This window comes from Bufo gargarizans, chromosome 4 (assembly GCF_014858855.1).
Source record: "Bufo gargarizans isolate SCDJY-AF-19 chromosome 4, ASM1485885v1, whole genome shotgun sequence".
NCBI lineage: Eukaryota > Metazoa > Chordata > Amphibia > Anura > Bufonidae > Bufo > Bufo gargarizans.
This window is the reverse complement of record NC_058083.1, coordinates 143,538,414-143,557,282: the sequence shown is the minus strand read 5'-3', so window position 1 is coordinate 143,557,282 and position 18,869 is coordinate 143,538,414. Positions and strand designations below refer to the sequence as shown.

At 43.3% G+C, this 18,869-nt stretch overlaps 1 protein-coding gene across 3 annotated transcripts in view; it reads left to right on the top strand.

The window, feature by feature from the left end:
* The window catches only part of ERICH6 (glutamate rich 6), a 114,481-nt gene that overhangs the window by 74,190 nt on the left and 21,422 nt on the right, over positions 1–18,869 (top strand). For all 3 annotated transcript variants that reach the window (XM_044291621.1, XM_044291620.1, XM_044291622.1), the window contains 2 exons: positions 13,940–14,025; positions 15,539–15,691. In XM_044291621.1, coding sequence (XP_044147556.1) covers positions 13,940–14,025; positions 15,539–15,691 — 239 coding nt within the window. The remainder of the gene's footprint in view (positions 1–13,939; positions 14,026–15,538; positions 15,692–18,869) is intronic.

Below are 18,869 nucleotides of genomic sequence, written 5' to 3'. Positions count from 1 at the left end.
TTGCCCAGCAACAACAGTACAACGGTGGGTAACGAGAGATTTAGAGGGAATTAAATTTGAGGCCTAGTATTTAGGCGCTGGGTCACCGGTATGGATTTAGTGACAGAATTAGACTTGGAAATACACAGTAGCGGGTGTGTGTGAAGTTATTCTGAATGACCCTATGTGCACCTTCAATATTATATACCCTTTTAGGGATAGATTTCAAATAGCTCTGATATAGCAGAAACCACTAAATTATGAAATTGCTAAATTGGGAATTGTACTTCAACCCAGAACAAAAAATGTGCTTTGACGGACACTAAATATCTTGCCCAGCAACAACAGTACAGCGGTGGGTAACGAGAGATTTAGAGGGAATTAAATTTGAGGCCTAGTATTTAGGCGCTGGGTCACCGGTATGGATTTAGTGACAGAATTAGACTTGGAAATACACAGTAGCGGGTGTGTGTGAAGTTATTCTGAATGACCCTATGTGCACCTTCAATATTATATACCCTTTTTGGGATAGATTTCAAATAGCTCTGATATAGCAGGAACCACTAAATTATGAAATTGCTAAATTGGGAATTGTACTTCAACCCAGAACAAAAAATGTGCTTTGACGGGCACTAAATAACTTTCCCAGCTACAACAGGACAACGGTAACGAGAGATTTAGAGGGATTTAAATTTGAGGCCTAGTATTTAGGCGCTGGGTGACAGGTATGGGTTTAGTGACAGAATTAGACTTGGAAATACACAGTAGCGGGTGTGTGTGAAGTTATTCTGAATGACCCTATGTGCACCTTCAATATTATATACCCTTTTTGGGATAGATTTCAAATAGCTCTGATATAGCAGAAACCACTAAATTATGAAATTGCTAAATTGGGAATTGTACTTCAACCCAGAACAAAAAATGTGCTTTGACGGACACTAAATATCTTGCCCAGCAACAACAGTACAGCGGTGGGTAACGAGAGATTTAGAGGGAATTAAATTTGAGGCCTAGTATTTAGGCGCTGGGTCACCGGTATGGATTTAGTGACAGAATTAGACTTGGAAATACACAGTAGCGGGTGTGTGTGAAGTTATTCTGAATGACCCTATGTGCACCTTCAATATTATATACCCTTTTTGGGATAGATTTCAAATAGCTCTGATATAGCAGGAACCACTAAATTATGAAATTGCTAAATTGGGAATTGTACTTCAACCCAGAACAAAAAATGTGCTTTGACGGGCACTAAATAACTTTCCCAGCTACAACAGGACAACGGTAACGAGAGATTTAGAGGGATTTAAATTTGAGGCCTAGTATTTAGGCGCTGGGTGACAGGTATGGGTTTAGTGACAGAATTAGACTTGGAAATACACAGTAGCGGGTGTGTGTGAAGTTATTCTGAATGACCCTATGTGCACCTTCAATATTATATACCCTTTTTGGGATAGATTTCAAATAGCTCTGATATAGCAGAAACCACTAAATTATGAAATTGCTAAATTGGGAATTGTACTTCAACCCAGAACAAAAAATGTGCTTTGACGGACACTAAATATCTTGCCCAGCAACAACAGTACAGCGGTGGGTAACGAGAGATTTAGAGGGAATTAAATTTGAGGCCTAGTATTTAGGCGCTGGGTCACCGGTATGGATTTAGTGACAGAATTAGACTTGGAAATACACAGTAGCGGGTGTGTGTGAAGTTACTCTGAATGACCCTATGTGCACCTTCAATATTATATACCCTTTTTGGGATAGATTTCAAAGAGCTCTGATATAGCAGGAACCACTAAATTATGAAATTGCTAAATTGGGAATTGTATTTCAACCCAGAACAAGAAATGTGCTTGAACGGACACTAAATAACTCGCCCAGCTACAGCACTAGGGACAGATTTAGCTGGATATAAATTTGAGGCCTAGTATTTAGGCGCTGGGTGACAGGTATGGGTTTAGTGACAGAATTAGACTTGGAAATACACAGTAGCGGGTGTGTGTGAAGTTATTCTGAATGACCCTATGTGCACCTTCAATATTATATACCCTTTTAGGGATAGATTTCAAATAGCTCTGATATAGCAGAAACCACTAAATTATGAAATTGCTAAATTGGGAATTGTACTTCAACCCAGAACAAAAAATGTGCTTTGACGGACACTAAATATCTTGCCCAGCAACAACAGTACAGCGGTGGGTAACGAGAGATTTAGAGGGAATTAAATTTGAGGCCTAGTATTTAGGCGCTGGGTCACCGGTATGGATTTAGTGACAGAATTAGACTTGGAAATACACAGTAGCGGGTGTGTGTGAAGTTATTCTGAATGACCCTATGTGCACCTTCAATATTATATACCCTTTTTGGGATAGATTTCAAATAGCTCTGATATAGCAGGAACCACTAAATTATGAAATTGCTAAATTGGGAATTGTACTTCAACCCAGAACAAAAAATGTGCTTTGACGGGCACTAAATAACTTTCCCAGCTACAACAGGACAACGGTAACGAGAGATTTAGAGGGATTTAAATTTGAGGCCTAGTATTTAGGCGCTGGGTGACAGGTATGGGTTTAGTGACAGAATTAGACTTGGAAATACACAGTAGCGGGTGTGTGTGAAGTTATTCTGAATGACCCTATGTGCACCTTCAATATTATATACCCTTTTTGGGATAGATTTCAAATAGCTCTGATATAGCAGAAACCACTAAATTATGAAATTGCTAAATTGGGAATTGTACTTCAACCCAGAACAAAAAATGTGCTTTGACGGACACTAAATATCTTGCCCAGCAACAACAGTACAGCGGTGGGTAACGAGAGATTTAGAGGGAATTAAATTTGAGGCCTAGTATTTAGGCGCTGGGTCACCGGTATGGATTTAGTGACAGAATTAGACTTGGAAATACACAGTAGCGGGTGTGTGTGAAGTTACTCTGAATGACCCTATGTGCACCTTCAATATTATATACCCTTTTTGGGATAGATTTCAAAGAGCTCTGATATAGCAGGAACCACTAAATTATGAAATTGCTAAATTGGGAATTGTATTTCAACCCAGAACAAGAAATGTGCTTGAACGGACACTAAATAACTCGCCCAGCTACAGCACTAGGGACAGATTTAGCTGGATATAAATTTGAGGCCTAGTATTTAGGCGCTGGGTGACCGGTATGGATTTAGTGACAGAATTAGACTGGGATATGGCCAAAAAATGAACAGACTATTGCTGGTTAAATGCACTTGGTGTGACAGCTTCACCCTGATGTAGGCTTTAGCCAAAAAACAACCACACCATTGAGGGTTAAATGCACTTGGTGACAGGCGCAGCTTGCCCCTGATTTTGTATATGGCCAAAAAATGAACAGACTATTGCTGGTTAAATGCACTTGGTGTGACAGCTTCACCCTGATGTAGGCTTTAGCCAAAAAACAACCACACCATTGAGGGTTAAATGCACTTGGTGACAGGCGCAGCTTGCCCCTGATTTTGTATATGGCCAAAAAATGAACAGACTATTGCTGGTTAAATGCACTTGGTGTGACAGCTTCACCCTGATGTAGGCTTTAGCCAAAAAACAACCACACCATTGAGGGTTAAATGCACTTGGTGACAGGCGCAGCTTGCCCCTGATTTTGTATATGGCCAAAAAATGAACAGACTATTGCTGGTTAAATGCACTTGGTGTCACAGCTTCACCCTGATGTAGGCTTTAGCCAAAAAACAACCACACCATTGAGGGTTAAATGCACTTGGTCGCAGCTTGTGCTGGCGCACCACAAGACACAAAATGGCCGCCGATCACCCCAGAAAAATGAGACTGACAAACGGTCTGTGCAGCCTAAAAACAGTGAGCAATTGAGGATCAGCAGCTCAATGATCCACAGCTGCAGATCGATCAGTTAATCAAGTCCTTTGGAGGAGTTAATCTGCCTAATCTCGCCCTACTGTCGCAGCCGCAACCTCTCCCTACGCTAATCAGAGCAGAGTGACGGGCGGCGCTATGTGACTCCAGCTTAAATAGAGGCTGGGTCACATGGTGCTCTGGCCAATCACAGCCATGCCAATAGTAGGCATGGCTGTGATGGCCTCTTGGGGCAAGTAGTATGACGCTTGTTGATTGGCTGCTTTGCAGCCTTTCAAAAAGCGCCAAGAAAGCGTCACAAAAGCGCGAAGAAAGCGACGAACACCGAACCCGAACCCGGACTTTTACGAAAATGTCCGGGTTCGGGTCCGTGTCACGGACACCCCAAAATTCGGTACGAACCCGAACTATACAGTTCGGGTTCGCTCATCCCTACAGCTGCCTGACACTGTTTTTTGCAGCTTAGTTTGCTGTTTATTAAAATTCCTAGATCCTTTTCCATGTCAGTGTTACCGAGTGTTTTACCATTTAGTATGTACGGGTGACTTGCATTATTCCTTCCCATGTGCATAAACTTACATTTGTCAGTGTTAAACCTCATCTGCCACTTATCTGCCCAAGCCTCCAATCTATCCAGATCCCTCTGTAGTAGTATACTGTCCTCATCAGTGTAAATTACTTTACACAGTTTAGTGTCATCTGCAAAAATTTATACTTTACTATGCAAGCCTTCTACAAAATCATTAATAAATATATTGAAGAGAATAGGGCCCAATACTGACCCCTGAGGTACCCCACTAGTGACAGTGACCCAATCAGAGTGTGTACCGTTAATAACCACCCTCTGTTTTCTATCTTTGAGCTAGTTACTTACCCACTTACAGACGTTTTCTCCCAGTCCGAGCATTCTCATTTTATATACTAACCTTTTATGTGGTACAGTGTCAAATGCTTTGGAGAAGTCCAGATATACGACATCCATTGATTCGCCACTGTCAAGTCTAGAACTTACCTCCTCATAGAAACTGATTAAACTAGTTTGGCATGACCGATCCCTCACGAAGCCATGCTGCTATGGCGTTATTTGCCTATTTCCGTTAAGATGCTCCAACATAGCATCTCTCAGAAAACTTTCAAACAGTTTACCCACAACAGATGTTAAACTTACCGGCCTATAGTTTCCAGGCTCTGTTTTTGGACCCTTTTTTAATATTGGCACCACATTTGCCATGCGCCAATCCTGTGGGACATTCCCTGTCAGTATAGAGTCTGCAAATATCAGAAATAAGGGTCTAGCTATGACATTACTTAATTCCATTAGGATACGGGGGTGTATGCCATCCGGTCCTGGCGATCTGTCTATTTTAATCTTTTTAAGTCGCTGATGTACTTCTTCCTGGGTCAGACAGGACACTTTTAATGGGGAATTTATTTTTACATTCTGCATGTCATCTGACAGTTTATTTTCCTCAGTGAATACATTGGAGAAGAAAATATTTAACAGCTTTGCTTTCTCCTCGTCGCTCTCTGCGACTCCCCCCTCAATACTCTTTAAAGGGCCGACACCTTCAGATTTATACTTTTTAACATTTATATAATTGAAGAACATTTTAGGGTTAGTTTTACTCTCTTTGGCAATTAATCTCTCGGGCTCTAGTTTGGCCGCTTTTATTTGTTTTTTACATGTTCTTTTTTTTTCAGTGCTTCCGTGCTACACTCCTGTTTTAGTGATTTATATGCTTTCTTTTTGTCATTTATTGCTTTCTTTATAGTTCTTTTTATCCACATTGGATTAACCTTTTATTCCCATACGGTATGTACCTCTCACAATGAGATTTTAGGATGTTTTTAACGATATCCCATTTTGTGGCTGTATTTTTATTTTTGAGGACTTTGTCCCAGTTAGTTAGGCCTATGGCCTCTCTTAGTTGTCTAAATTTAGCTTTTTTGAAGTTTGGTATTTTTGTTCCTCCCTGATAATTGGAAGGTTATTACTTTATCGTCACTATTTCCCAGGTGTCCCCCAACCTGCACGTCTGTTGTTCTGTCAGGCCTATTGGTTAATACTAAGTCCAGTATGGCCGTCCCTTTAGTCGGGTCCTGAACCAGTTGGGAGAGGTAATTGGTTATTGCCAAGAACCTGTTTCCCTTATGAGATATACACGTTTCAGTTTCCCAGTCTATATCTGGGTAGTTGAAGTCCCCCATAATAACCACCTCATTATGATTTGCCGCCTCATCTATCTCATTTAGTAGTAGATTTTCTGTGGACTCTGGTATATTAGGTGGTTTATAGTAAACTCCTATTAGTAATGTATTATTGTTATACTAGATATAAGCAGGCTTTCAAAACAATGGCAGGTACAGTGTTCTTTGCAAGATACTCAGAGGGTAAAAACAACACTTACAGACCAGGCTGCACTTTTCCTCAGAAATCCTGTGCACTATTTCTCAGAACTCCTGGCTGTCTCAATCCCAAGGCCCGTATGCCCTAATGTTGGCTTTATCCTTGGTAGAAAACTTCCTCAGGTATACTGTATATCCTTGCTTTGGGTGAATCCTTCTGCCCTTTAGCTCTTTTGTCTAGCTGGAATACTGGCTCTGCTCTGTTTATGGGAACTTGGTTTCTCTCAGGAGGAAAACCCTTCTCCTGGTGTAAATCTTCTGAGCTAACTATGACTCAACATACTCAGGCTGGCTAGTGTGCACTTACTAGTCTCCTGGACTACACTAGTCTTTCCTGTCTGGGCCTAACTATATATATTAGGGGTTCCCTAGCTCCCTCTACTGTCTAGGAGGAGGAACTACACCCTAACAGGCCTGATACATAGACAATAAGAAAAATACACATAAAATATCATATCCCTTACAATGGTCATATTAACCCTTGTGTAGTGCCCACATTTACGTAGTGGGACACTGCAAGCATAACCGCTTCCTGATCTGTATACACAGTACTGGGTCACCAAGCATCTCCACAATGTCCCACGGAAGTGTTCAGCTCTCCATCTCCCAAACACTGGAGCGAAAGAGGAAGTACCTCCCTACCCACCCGCGATCCCTGGCCCTGAATGCCAGCATTTCAAAATGACTGTCCTTTGAAATGCTGTTGGAGACGGAGAGTTTTAAAAGCCTTATGGCAGTGGCTGTCCCACAGTACATCATGCCCAGCCGCCACTACTTTTCCAGGCGTGCCATCCCTTCCCTGCACAACCAAGTGGGGGACAAAATCAGGTGTGCACTGCACAACACCATCTGTGGCAAGGTCCACCTAACTACGGATACGTGGACCAGTAAGCACGGTCAGGGACATTATATCTCCCTAACAGCACACTGAGTTAATGCAGTGGTGACTGGGCCTGAGGCGGATAGCAGTTTGGCACATGTCCTTCCACCACTGAGGATTGCAGGGCGCTTCTCTTTGCCTCCTGTTGCTTCCTCCTCTTACTCCGCTTCCTCAACCTCTACCGGCTCCTCATCCGGTAAGCGTAACACCTTCACCACCAACTTCAGCACAGCCAGGGGTAAACAACAGCAGGCAGTTTTAAAACGTATCTGTTTGGGGGACAAACCCCACACCGCGCAGGAGCTGTTGGTGTGCGATAATGGGCAAAATCTCGTAGCAGCTCTGGGTCTAGCCGGTTTGACGCACATCTCTTGCCTGGCGCATGTGCTGAATTTGGTGGTGCAGAGATTCCTTAAAAATTACCCCGATATGTCAGAGCTGCTGCAGAAAGTGCGGGCCATCTGTGCGTGCTTTTGGCGTTCTTACCCTGCTGCTGATAGCTTGTCAGCGCTGCAGCGTAACTTCGGCCTTCCCGCTCACCGCCTCATATGCGACGTGCCCACAAGGTGGAACTCCACCTTGCACATGCTGGCCAGACTGTGCGAGCAGCAGCAGGCGATAGTGGAGTTTCAGCTGCAGCACGCACGGGTGAGTCGCTCTGCGGAACAGCACCACTTCACCACCAATGACTGAGCCTCCATGCGAGACCTGTGTTCCTTGTTGCGCTGTTTCGAGTACTCCACCAACATGGCCAGTGCCGATAACGCCGTTCTCAGCATTACTATCCCACTTCTATGCCTCCTTGAAAAAACGCTGCTGGCGATGATGGAAGAGGATGTGGCACAGGAGGAGGAGGAAGAGGGATCATTTTATAGGGTTTCCGGCCAGTCATTCACAAGTGGCTCCGAGGGTGGGTTCCTGCACCCACAAACGCCAGGTACACATATGTCCAGCCAGGGCACAGTTCTGGAGGATGACGAGGTGGAGGAGATGGAGGAGGAGGAACCGTGTTCACAGCAGGGTGTCACCCAAACCAGCTCATGACCATCACTGGCGCGTGGCTGGGGAGATACAGAGGACACAGGCGATACACCTCCCACCGAGGACAGCTTTTCGTTGCCTCCGGGCAGCCTGGCACACAAAAGCGATTACATGCTGCAGTGTCTCCGCAATGACCGCCGAGTTGCCCACATTCTAACTTGTGCTGATTACTGGGTGGCCCCGCTGCTGGATCCCCATTACGTCCTCACTGGAGCGTGATCGTAGGATGCGCGAGTACAAGCGCACGCTGGTAGACGCGCTGCTGGTGGCATTCCCACCTGACAGCGGGGGCACAGTGGAAGCACAAGGCAAAGACAGAGGTGGAGGAAGAGGTTGCCAACGCAGCTGGGGCACCACCAGCACCTCAGAAGGCAGGGATAGCATGGCCGAAATGTGTAAAAGCTTTGTCAGCATGCCACAACAACCAGCACCACCAGCTGACATGGAACGTCTTAGCAGGAGGCAGCATTTCAGCAACATGATGGAGCAGTATATGTGCACATACCTACACGTACTGAATGACGAATCTGCCCCCTTCAACTTCTGGGTCTCCAAATTGGGCACATGGCATGAGCTTACCCTTCACGCCTTGGAGGTGCTGGCCTGCCCTGCAGCCAGTGTATTGTCTGAACGTTTGTTTAGCACGGCAGGGGGCGTTATCACAGACAAGCGCAGCCGCCTGTCCACAGCCAATGTGGACAAGCTCATGTTTGGATCCCACAGGACTTGTCCGTACCTTGTGCAGAAAAGACATGTATACCGGCCTTAACCAGCCATTGTTATACTACAGTGCAATTGTTCATTGTTGTAGTTTGGATATTTCACACTCTTTTGGAGTGTACCCTAATTGGAAAAAAATAAAACATTAATTAAAATAAAAACCAGTGTTGGCTACCTTGTCCTCCTCCACCGCCTCTTCCACCTACACTGCTACATCCACCGCCTACTCAAACTCCTACTCCATATGGACCTCCACCTCATAAATCAAGTTTATTTTAATTTTTTTGTACGTATTTTATTTTATGTAATTTCTCTAATTTGTCTGTTACATTTTCGGGTGAAATTCACAAATTTTTGGGTGTGATATACCACTGCTATACCTAGTAGACAGGTAAAAACATTTCCCTAATTTGTCTGTTACATTTTCTGGTGAAATTCACAAATTTTTGGGTGTAATATACCACTGCTATACCTAGTAGACAGGTGAAAAATTTCATTAATTTGTCTGTTACATATTCGGGTGAAATTCACCAATTTTTGGGTGTGATATACCACTGATATACCTAGTAGACAGGTAAAAACATTTCACTAATTTGTCTGTTACATATTCGGGTGAAATTCACCAATTTTTGGGTGTGATATACCACGGCTGTACCTAGTAGACAGGTAAAAACATTTCACTAATTTGTCTGTTACATTTTCGGGTGAAATTCACAAATTTTTGGGTGTGATATACCCCTGCTCTACCTAGTAGACAGGTAACATTTCACTAATTTGTCTGTTAAATTTTCGGGTGAAATTCACCAATTTTTGGGTGTGATATAACACTGCTATACCTAGTAGACAGGTAAAAAAAAATCATTAACTTGTCTGTTACATATTCGGGTGAAATTCACCAATTTTTGGGTGTGATATACCACGGCTGTACCTAGTAGACAGGTAAAAACATTTCACTAATTTGTCTGTTATATTTTCTGGTGAAATTCACAAATTTTTGGGTGTGATATAACCCCTGCTTTACCTAGTAGACAGGTTAAAACATTTCACCAATTTGTCTGTTACATTCTTAGGTGACATTTGACCATTTTTCCCGTGATTAAACGCCTACTCTGCATAGGTGATAGGGACAGAAATGTAAAAAAAAATCGTCTGTTACATTGTCAGGTGACATTTTACCAATTTTGACGTATACAAACCCCTGCTCTGCATAGGTGACAGGGAATTCAATTTAAAAAATTCTTCTTTAATCGATGTGCCCCCTCCTTTCATTCAATGCTTAAACTTTAACAACTTGTCCCACATTTGCGCTTCAATAATTTGTCCCACTTTTCCGCTCGATCATATTTAATTTCAAACAACCTCCCTTGGATGTGGTCTCTCTTTTTCATGCTCCCTCTCCGGCGTGGAACCCTGATTCGCGGATAACCTTGATCAACATGGTAGGCTCAGAAAAGAACATTGAAAGTTAATAGAGAATATATCCAAATGATCGTGGACGTCACCGGGACATGCGATCAGGCAGATGTTATCTAGAGTCAACAAAGCGTCAGCAGGGCCTCTCCTGTCTAACGTTTCCAAATCCTAAATACCCCAGTGACATTCCCTGTAATTTTTTATTAATCATTCCAATCGCCGTTCCTGTTCTCTCTGTACAAGAATGATGCAGATCGGAGGAGGCCTCAGTTAAAGTCATCAAGTTCGCAGATGACACCACACTCGTGGGCCTGATTAGCGACAGCGATGAGCAGGCCTACCATAAGGAAATCGACAGGGTCAACAACTAGTTGGGCGTGCACAATCTGGTCCTAAACACCACAAAGACGGTCGAGCTGGTCATCGACTTCAGGAAGAGAAGGGTAGTTCCCCCCCTGACCTACATTGACGGATCTGAAGTCACAAGGGTACCCAGCGCCCACCTCCTAGGCACGACAATCTCTGAGGACCTATCCTGGCGTCCCAACATCTCGTCCATCATAAAGAAGGCTCACCAGCGGCTCTACTTCCTTCGACAACTGAAGAAGTTCGGAATGGCACAGGACCTACTGAAGTCCTTCTACTCCTGCACCATCGAGTCGGTACTGTGCTCCTCTCTTCTGGTTTGGTATGCCAGCTCATCAGCCAGTGACAAGCGCAAACTACAAAGGGTCATCAGCTCGGCGGAGAGAACTACCCGACTGCCACTACCACTCCTTGACTCTATCTTCCCTGACAGACTGCACTCCAGGGCTCTGAAAATATCCAATGACCACTCCCATCCGGGCCATCATCTCTTCAGACATCTAAAGTCCGGCCCCAGGTATCAGGCCATCCCTGCCAGGACATCGAGGAGGCTGAACACTTTCTTCCTAACGTCCGTCAGACTGCTGAACTCACCACGTCCCATCACACGCTCATAATCCCTTGCCCCTGCTGTGCCCATCGCAGAACCTTCCCCCCCCAGTACTATGCCTGTACCTGTGCCAAACCCAATTCCGAGCACGATCGATTGTGTCATGTTTGGCGAATAAAGCTGATTCTGAGCAGGACATCTTAAGAGTCCTGTATTGTTTTTTATCATCACTACCTTCCCGAGTCGGGAGTAGGTAATTGCCATGCGCCCCCTCCTTTCCTTCGATTCTTCCGTTTTAATAGCTTTTCCCACATTTTCGCTAGATCACAATTAAATTTCATCCATTGATCTCCCTTGGATGTGCTATCCCTTTCTCACGCTCTCTCTCCGGCCTGGAACCCTGATTTGCCGCTAACCGTGATCAATATGGTAGGCGCAGAAAAGAACACCGAAAGTTGATAGAGCAGATATCCAATTGGATCGTGAACATCACAGGGGCGTGCGACATGGTGGGGCAGTATGTGTGCACACGCCTACCACAAACTGACTGATGGGTCTGCCCCCTGCAACTTCTGGGTCTCCAAATTGGGCACATGGCCTGAGCTTGCCCTTTACGCCTTGGAGGTGCTGGCCTGCCCTGCAGCCAGTGTATTGTCTGGACGTGTGTTTAGCACGACTGGAGGGGTTATCACAGGTTATATTTCCCAATGTTTTGGGGTGTACCCTAATTTATTTATTTTTTTATAAATTTAAAACCAAAAAGCAGTGTAGGCTACCTCCTCCTCCGCAGCTTCCACCTACACCACCACATTCACCGCCTCCTCAACCTTCTATTCCATATGGACCTCGTCCTCCTAGATCAAGAATATTATTTTATTTTTTTCACGTATTTTATGTTATTTTAAGTCATTTCCCTATCCAAATTTGTTTGCAGAGCACTTGCCATGCTCTTAACCACATTTTGCTGGCATTTGCACCCCTCTAGTCCTTTACATTACATTTTTAGAGCCATTTTAGTGCTTAAAAGTTCGGGTCCCCATTGACTTCAATGGGGTTCGGGTTCGGGGTCAAGTTCGGGTCCCGAACTCAAACTTTTTTGTGAATTTCGGTCGAACCCGAACATCCAGGTGTCCTCTCAACTCTAGTAACAAGCTCGTTTTTCTATCAGACAATTCTCATAAATATGATCTAGGACCACCTGTTAGGTCACATATCTGTCTATGTAGTGTAGATAAAGCATTAGTACAAAGTATTAGCGAAGCAGCTATGAAAGGAGAAAAAGAAATCCTGGAAATCATTTGCTTTTGGAACTGATTTTGAGTTACAAAGTTACTTGGTGTTTTATGTAGTTTTAAGCTGGGTATCACACCATCATATCGTGGATAAGCAACCAGGTCCATCTTCTCAATCCTCCGGACATCTCTCTACACTCTCCCCCAATCCTTCAGGTGTTAGTGTTACCCTCCACTTAGGTTATCCCCACCTTCTTCTTGTGTGCATTTTAAACTGCTATATTTGGTTGTGAATCTGTCATGCTGGCTCTAGGAGATTTTGAATTTTTTTTTAATCTACCATCCTCTCCCCTAACTATCGTTATCTTTGGAAAAATTCATACTTACCTGGTCCCCACCGCTCAGTTCCTGCCTCCTTTTCTGGGCTTGTTTCGACTTCCAGTTCCTGTCTATCAACTTCCTGTACAGACAGGGTCACCTGCGCCACTGCTGCAAAACAGTGATGTGGCTCTTGGACACATCACCTCTTTGTAGCAGAACACGTGACCCATCCATGCAGGAACTTGATAGATGGGGACCGGAAGTGAGAACAGCCCATGCCATGAGCCAGAACTGAGCTGCAGGGACCAGGTGAATATGCATTTCTCCACAGAACATGACTGATTTAAAAAAAAAAACTGGGCATCTCCTTTAAGGGCTTGTCCAGCTGTTCCTAAGTAATGGCCTATTCTCGGGATAGACTATCAGTTGATCAGTGGGGATGCAGGATATCAGACCCCCACTCAGGGGCGGATTGGCCATAAACCTTACAGGGAAACTTGTTTTGGGGGATGTGTTTTGTGCTGCTGGCAGTATTTTGTGATGGACTATGGTATTTGGCTCTGTTGGGGTGGTAGAATGTGGCACAATATGGTATTGCTGGCCTTGCCTTACATCAATTTGGACCCAACTACAAAATGGGGCCACTTTTAGTATTTTTTCCTGGGCCACTTTAAGTTCCCAGTCCGCCTCTGCCCCCACTGATCAGCTAGTGAGGCAATCGCTTAGTAAAAGCTGGAAACCCCTTTAATGTAGCACACTTTTGATAGACATGAAATCTGAACTTCTCCATTGACAAGTCCATGGAAAACTTTTCCTGTTAGTATTACTGGCCTTCCTATACTATGTAAGCATTTTTATGCATAATTACTGCTATGTATTAAATTTTTTATATGAGACACAACAGTCGTACTCCTGCACTTTGGATACGTGGGGGTGGGTGCCCCATGGTGATAGTGAGTAGTATTGGTGGTGGTGAGGTGGACCAGAAGACAATATCACATTATATAATGAAGGAATGAATGAATATTCCCACTGCAGTTATCCTGTAGGTGTCACGTCCATCTGTTTTCCTTGGTAATAATGGAATTGTGCTATGAATATGAATGTAAATTGCGGTAATAACACTAATACGGGAATGTAACCAAGTTTCACATCTTATTTCAGATGATGCCGGAGAGATTTCTTGAAAAATACTACAAGACAGGAAGGAAATTCCTCACAGTTTTTCCAGATGGAAGTGCACAAATTTTGTATCCTTTGTACTCCAAACTTTACATTCTTTCTTATGACAAATGTCTTGTTGTTACAGACTTGACATCTCTGGTATGTGTCATAATTGGCATTAGCACACCAAGTCAAGTGGAAAGTCATTGAGCGTTATTAATATTTGTGCATTGTCCCTGCTTGTATGGCTTCAGCTTTTGCATATTCTTCTGCTTTGCACATATGCCATCTAACGTGTATGTTGTTTTCCGGACTTTCCTACGATGGCAAATATCGGGTAGTAGAAGGTTCTGTCTCTTGGATTTCAATGTGTCTGATCCTGTTGCTTACAAGGGAGATAAGCTGCTACTAGTGTCTGGCAGTGGCTTACTCCCTCCTCCTCGTTGAGAACACATGCATGCCTGGCCCGGCCACGTGTACATTTGTATAGGGGGGGCTCCTGGGGTAGTGGTAGAGAAGAAATGGCGCAAATCCACTGGTGGAGACGGTCGTAATACTTCAAGTAAAATATGGTAATATTGTAAAAAAAGCACATATACATATAAAGAACACATTTCGGGGACAATTAGTTCCCCTATATCTTCTCTATGACCAGCACTCTTTGGGGGACTGGAGATCCTTTCCAGAAGAAATCTTTCTTGCGGCTGCAATCCTGGAAAATCGGTCTCTACCTATATATAAGTCTTCAGTAGAGTTGTGCCTATCATTTGCACAACCCTATAAGGGGAGCCTCTCTCCTTTCTTTTCCAACAATTTGGTTGATCGTTTGCCCAAACGTACTATCCTATTGTGCGCCTCTTTTCTCTCCTCTGCTATTCCGTATGTGGTTTGAGTGGGGGCTAGAAACGTCTTCTTCCGTAAAGTCCTGGGGTAGTGGAACTGCATAAATATTGTGCGGAAGTTCACAGTTCCTTAGCCTGACATCCCTTAATTATGAGCTATTAAAAAGGAAATGATTTTATTTTGAAAAACGGGAGAGAATGGGTTAAAAGTAAAAAAATAATCGCTGCTCACCTCACCACTGCTGCTGTTCTGACGCTGCTCCAATCCTTGCTGTTTTTCAAGCTCTTGGGCTGTACACACAGGACAAGAGCACTTTACCCCTATACTTTTTATTAAATTATTTCCTAGGAAAACCTGTAACTGGCAGCATTATTTCATATAAATGATGAGAGAGCGTACATTAAAGGGAATCTGACGCCATCATTCTGGAGTATTATCTGCAGTAACACGTGAGTAGTACTCTACATAAGGAGTCTAGATCACTATGCCTTCTCATACTACTGCCAGTGCTCAAAGCTGCACTGAAATACACAGTCCTGACTGCTGTGCTGTGCGAACATTATGGAGACTCCCGTGTGCATGTACAGCGGTCCTGTCTTGTATTTCAGCACAGCGGACAGCAGGGGGATGGGGGAAGAAAAGATTTGTAGTACTACTCATCTGATACTGACAGATTCCCTTTAAAGATGGCTGTGTGTATCATACGTGCACAAGTCTGTAGAGGTGAGATTATTGGTTATTGGCCTTATCATGCAGCTATCCATCCGGTAACCTGGCCATTATTATGATTCCAAGTAGAATAGAATCCATCTGCATTGTTCAAGAAGACGAAGAGCACAGCGCGGACATCCTAGCAGTATTTGGATCTTCTGGGAAAGCTACTTGCTACCACCCAAACAAGAATGTATGGTATGTTACAGTAAGTCTGCTTTTGACTAATAACTGCAAAAATGTGTTGGCTGCACTTATTGCAGTTATTAGTCAATTATTAAGCGGTTGCAAACCTGCATTATTGAGATTGAATACGTTAAATCTGCTTTTTACCTCCATACCCCATGTGAATTTTATCTAATGACCCAATACCATCCTATGAGATTTGTGATGCAGTTCAGTAAGACATGCCATGATCAAAGTCATTAGACCTAAAACGCTCAGATATTTATAGTGGCGGGCTTCTGGCTGACACCTGCAGATCAGCACATTCACAGCATTTGAACTGTTCCAATGCTTCTCATATTAACTGAGCTGGCAGTCTTCCAACTCCTAAAGCACATAAATCTAGTTGCTCTGGACAGAAGGGTTGTGGTATGGTGATGATGATCACTAGAATACATTTCTTGGAACGGAACACGTCATATGCAATAAAAACATATATATAACTAGCTGAAGGACCCGGCTTCGCTCGGGTATATTAAATCTATTTCATTTCATGTTTGTATGTGTCGTTAAAAGATATCAACACTATCCACTATACCAGTGACATCTAAAGCACCCCGCTCCCAAAACAGTGACCCCCCCCCCCCCCCCACAATGCCCCATCCCTTAAAATTGGACCTCCACAGCAGCCCACCCCCTTAACTTTGACCTGGCTAATGCATTTTTTAGGAATATCTCAGGAACTGTACGTACTAGAGATAGACCTGAGACCTGGTCCAAAACCTTCCCGGACACCTGATGTACATGTGTGCCAAATTTCGTGATTGTAAATGCGACGGTGCGGATTCCTTTAGCGGACATACACACATACACTCAGCTTTATATATTATATATATATATATATATATATATATATATATTTGTTAATTTTAAGTGTAAACCCTCTTTAACATGAGCATAACATGAACTCTCATGTGTTTGTGAATGTTCTCTTTCATCCAGGTCATGGTATATCAATAGAGTTAAGTCAAAGCAACTGGACTTGTATTTTTTTTTCTTGAAGACTTTTCACTAGTCATCTGAAAAAAAAACTAAAAAAAACTTATTTCTGCTCCAATCAGTTGCCATGACAGCCTGTGGCCTTATGGAGGTTCCCAGGACTGTCGTAGCTCACTGCCTGAAAAGCAGTACCTGAGCCATAGCTCGGCAGACAGTCTCTCAGAATCCTATAGCCTGCCAGAGTATTGGTGGTGTATTTGCTACTTGGTGCATTGTGGCTAACAATACGCCTTAAATGTCCCAGGTGACAGTACCTCTTTAAAGGGCTTCTGTCACCCCACTAAAGTGATTTTTTTTTTTTGGGCTAGTGAAATTAGTTATATTGCGATATATGACAATATAATTGTGTTACTTACTTTGATCCAGCAGTTTCTGCAAAAAACGAAGTTTTATAATATGTAAATTCGGTCTCTAACAGCAAGTAGGGCGGCGACTTGCTGGTAGCTGCTGCAGAAATCCGCCCCCTCGTCGTGTTGATTGACAGGGCCAGCCGGGATCTCCTCCTCCGGCCAGCCCTGTCGGCATTTCAAAAATCGCGCGCCTCTGTTGATTCGGCGCAGGCGCTCTGAGATGAGGAGGCTCGTCTCCTCAGAACTCCCTCAGTGCGCCTGCGCCGATGACATCACCGAAATAGAAGACGTCATCGGCCCTGTCAGCCCTGTCAATAACACTAACTTGCTGTTAGAGACCGAATTTACATATTATAAAACTTCGTTTTTTGCAGAAACTGCTGGATCAAAGTAAGTAACACAATTATATTGTCATATATCGCAATATAACTAATTTCAAAATTTTGGAAAAAAAACGACATCCATATATAAATTTTTCGCCAAATTTATTGTTCTACATGTCTTTGATAAAAAAAAAATTTTTGGGCAAAAAAAAAAAATGGTTTGGGTAAAAGTTATAGCATTTTTACAAACTATGGTACAAAAATGTGAATTTCCGCTTTTTGAAACAGCTCTGACTTTCTGAGCACCTGTCATGTTTCCTGAGGTTCTACAATGCCAAAACAGTAGAAAACCCCCACAAATGACCCCATTTCGGAAAGTAGACACCCTAAGGTATTCGCTGATGGGCATAGTGAGTTCATAGAACTTTTTATTTTTTGTCACAAGTTAGCGGAAAATGATGATGATTTATTTTATTTATTTTTTTCTTACAAAGTCTCACATTCCACTAACTTGCGACAAAAAATAAAAAATTCTAGGAACTCACCATGCCCCTCACAGAATACCTTGGGGTGTCTTCTTTCCAAAATGGGGTCACTTGTGGGGTAGTTATACTGCCCTGGCAATTTAGGGGCCCAAATGTGTGAGAAGAACTTTGCAATCAAAATGTGTAAAAAATGACCGGTGAAATCCAAAAGGTGCACTTTGGAATATGTGCCCCTTTGCCCACCTTGGCAGCAAAAAAGTGTCACACATCTGGTATCGCCGTACTCAGGAGAAGTTGGGGAATGTGTTTTGGGGTGTCATTTTACATATACCCATGCTGGGTGAGAAAAATATCTTGGTCAAATGCCAACTTTGTATAAAAAAATGGGAAAAGTTGTCTTTTGCCAAGATATTTCTCTCATCCAGCATGGGTATATGTAAAATGACACCCCAAAACACATTCCCCAACTTCTCCTGAGTACGGCGATACCAGATGTGTCACACTTTTTTGCTGCCAAGGTGGGCAAAGGGGCACATATTCCAAAGTGCACCTTTCAGATTTTGCAGGCCATTTTTTACACATTTTGATTGCAAGGTACTTCTCACACATTTGGGCCCCTAAATTGCCAGGGCAGTATGACTGCCCCACAAGTGACCCCATTTTGGAAAGAAGACACCCCAAGGTATTCCGTGAGGGGCATGGCGAGTTCCTAGAATTTTATTTTTTTTGTCACAAGTTAGCGGAAAATGATGATTTTTTTTTTTTTCTCTTTTTTCCTTACAAAGTCTCATATTCCACTAACTTGCGACAAAAAATAAAAAATTCTAGGAACTCGCCATGCCCCTCACGGAATACCTTGGGGTGTCTTCTTTCCAAAATGGGGTCACTTGTGGCGTAGTTATACTGCCCTGGCAATTTAGGGGCCCATATGTGTGAGAAGTACTTTGCAATCAAAATCTGTAAAAAATCACCGGTGAAATCCGAAAGGTGCACT